The sequence below is a fragment of the Penaeus monodon genome, chromosome 25 (genome assembly GCF_015228065.2).
Source record: "Penaeus monodon isolate SGIC_2016 chromosome 25, NSTDA_Pmon_1, whole genome shotgun sequence".
Classification (NCBI taxonomy): domain Eukaryota; kingdom Metazoa; phylum Arthropoda; class Malacostraca; order Decapoda; family Penaeidae; genus Penaeus; species Penaeus monodon.
Window position 1 is genome coordinate 12,376,092 of NC_051410.1, and position 1,013 is coordinate 12,377,104.

The window sequence follows — 1,013 nt, forward strand, 5'->3', positions numbered from 1 at the left end:
CTGAATAGATGTTACCTGCCTGCCGGCGACGCCTAATGAACGACACCTTAGGAAATGCGCTTATAGAACACAAGTGGCAGCTCTCGACGTGTAAGACGCGATGGAAAGGCAGATCAAGACGATTCAGAGTCGTTTATGTCTCGAAGGAAAACGAAAGACGGTTCTCCTGAGAAAAATGTACTGCAAAATCGCTGTGAAAGATGGAGGAGGTTGAGATGTTTTGATATATTTGTTCCTGATCTTTGCTTGTTTTTGTGAAGAATTGTTTGAGAATTGCAGCATGAATTGGAACGGTTGGGAAAATTGGGGACGCAATAGTCGACTACGTTGTTTCTGAAACTTAAAATGACACGGTTTGCAAATAAGGGGCTTTAAAAATCTAGAGTTGTTTTATTTATTCATTTTTTAAAAATTATTATTGTTTTCTATTATAAGATTGATTTTCACATACTCAATTTTCAATTTCAGAGACTTGTAAATATGCAATCCTGAACCGATTACTTGTAGGCTGTCTACTTAACTTATATCTCATGTGGTGATCGGTTATAGGACATCCATATGCAGGTTCTGTATTCATCAACATAGGGTATAAGTCCTTTAGAGATTAATTATAGGTCACTTTTGTATAGGTCGTGCTATGTTTATAGTTTATATGTCATACAATGAGAGGGTATCGATCATCTCTGGTGATCACCCATACATATATGGATGTTGACTAAATATATCAAACAATACTCAGTTCCCTTACCATTTGCATAGACCATCAATCTTGCTTATTCGAAAAGGAAAATTCGTATAATCATCGAAGTTATGTATGTTTATACACCATACTTTCTTTCATCCTGTCTATCATATGTAATTATGGTGTTGTATTTCAAAAATCAAATTTCCCTGTGGGTCTGATTTCTGTAATTACTTAATTTCTACCAATTGCTTTCCCCTTTTGATTATTTTAAACAACAATCACTTGTTAGAGAGAGTGAAATAGAAAAAAAAAATGATGGAAAGGGGAC

General features: G+C 35.1%; 1 protein-coding gene across 1 annotated transcript in view; it reads right to left on the reverse strand.

Annotated features, from left to right (window-relative positions):
- The window catches only part of LOC119589319 (splicing factor 3A subunit 2-like), a 6,463-nt gene extending 5,699 nt beyond the window's left edge, over window positions 1-764 (reverse strand). The window contains exons 1-2 of the mRNA XM_037937940.1: window positions 749-764; window positions 502-567 (exon numbers count right to left, since the gene is read on the reverse strand). Coding sequence (XP_037793868.1) covers window positions 502-567; window positions 749-764 — 82 coding nt within the window. The remainder of the gene's footprint in view (window positions 1-501; window positions 568-748) is intronic.
- Window positions 765-1,013: the final 249 nt, after the last annotated feature.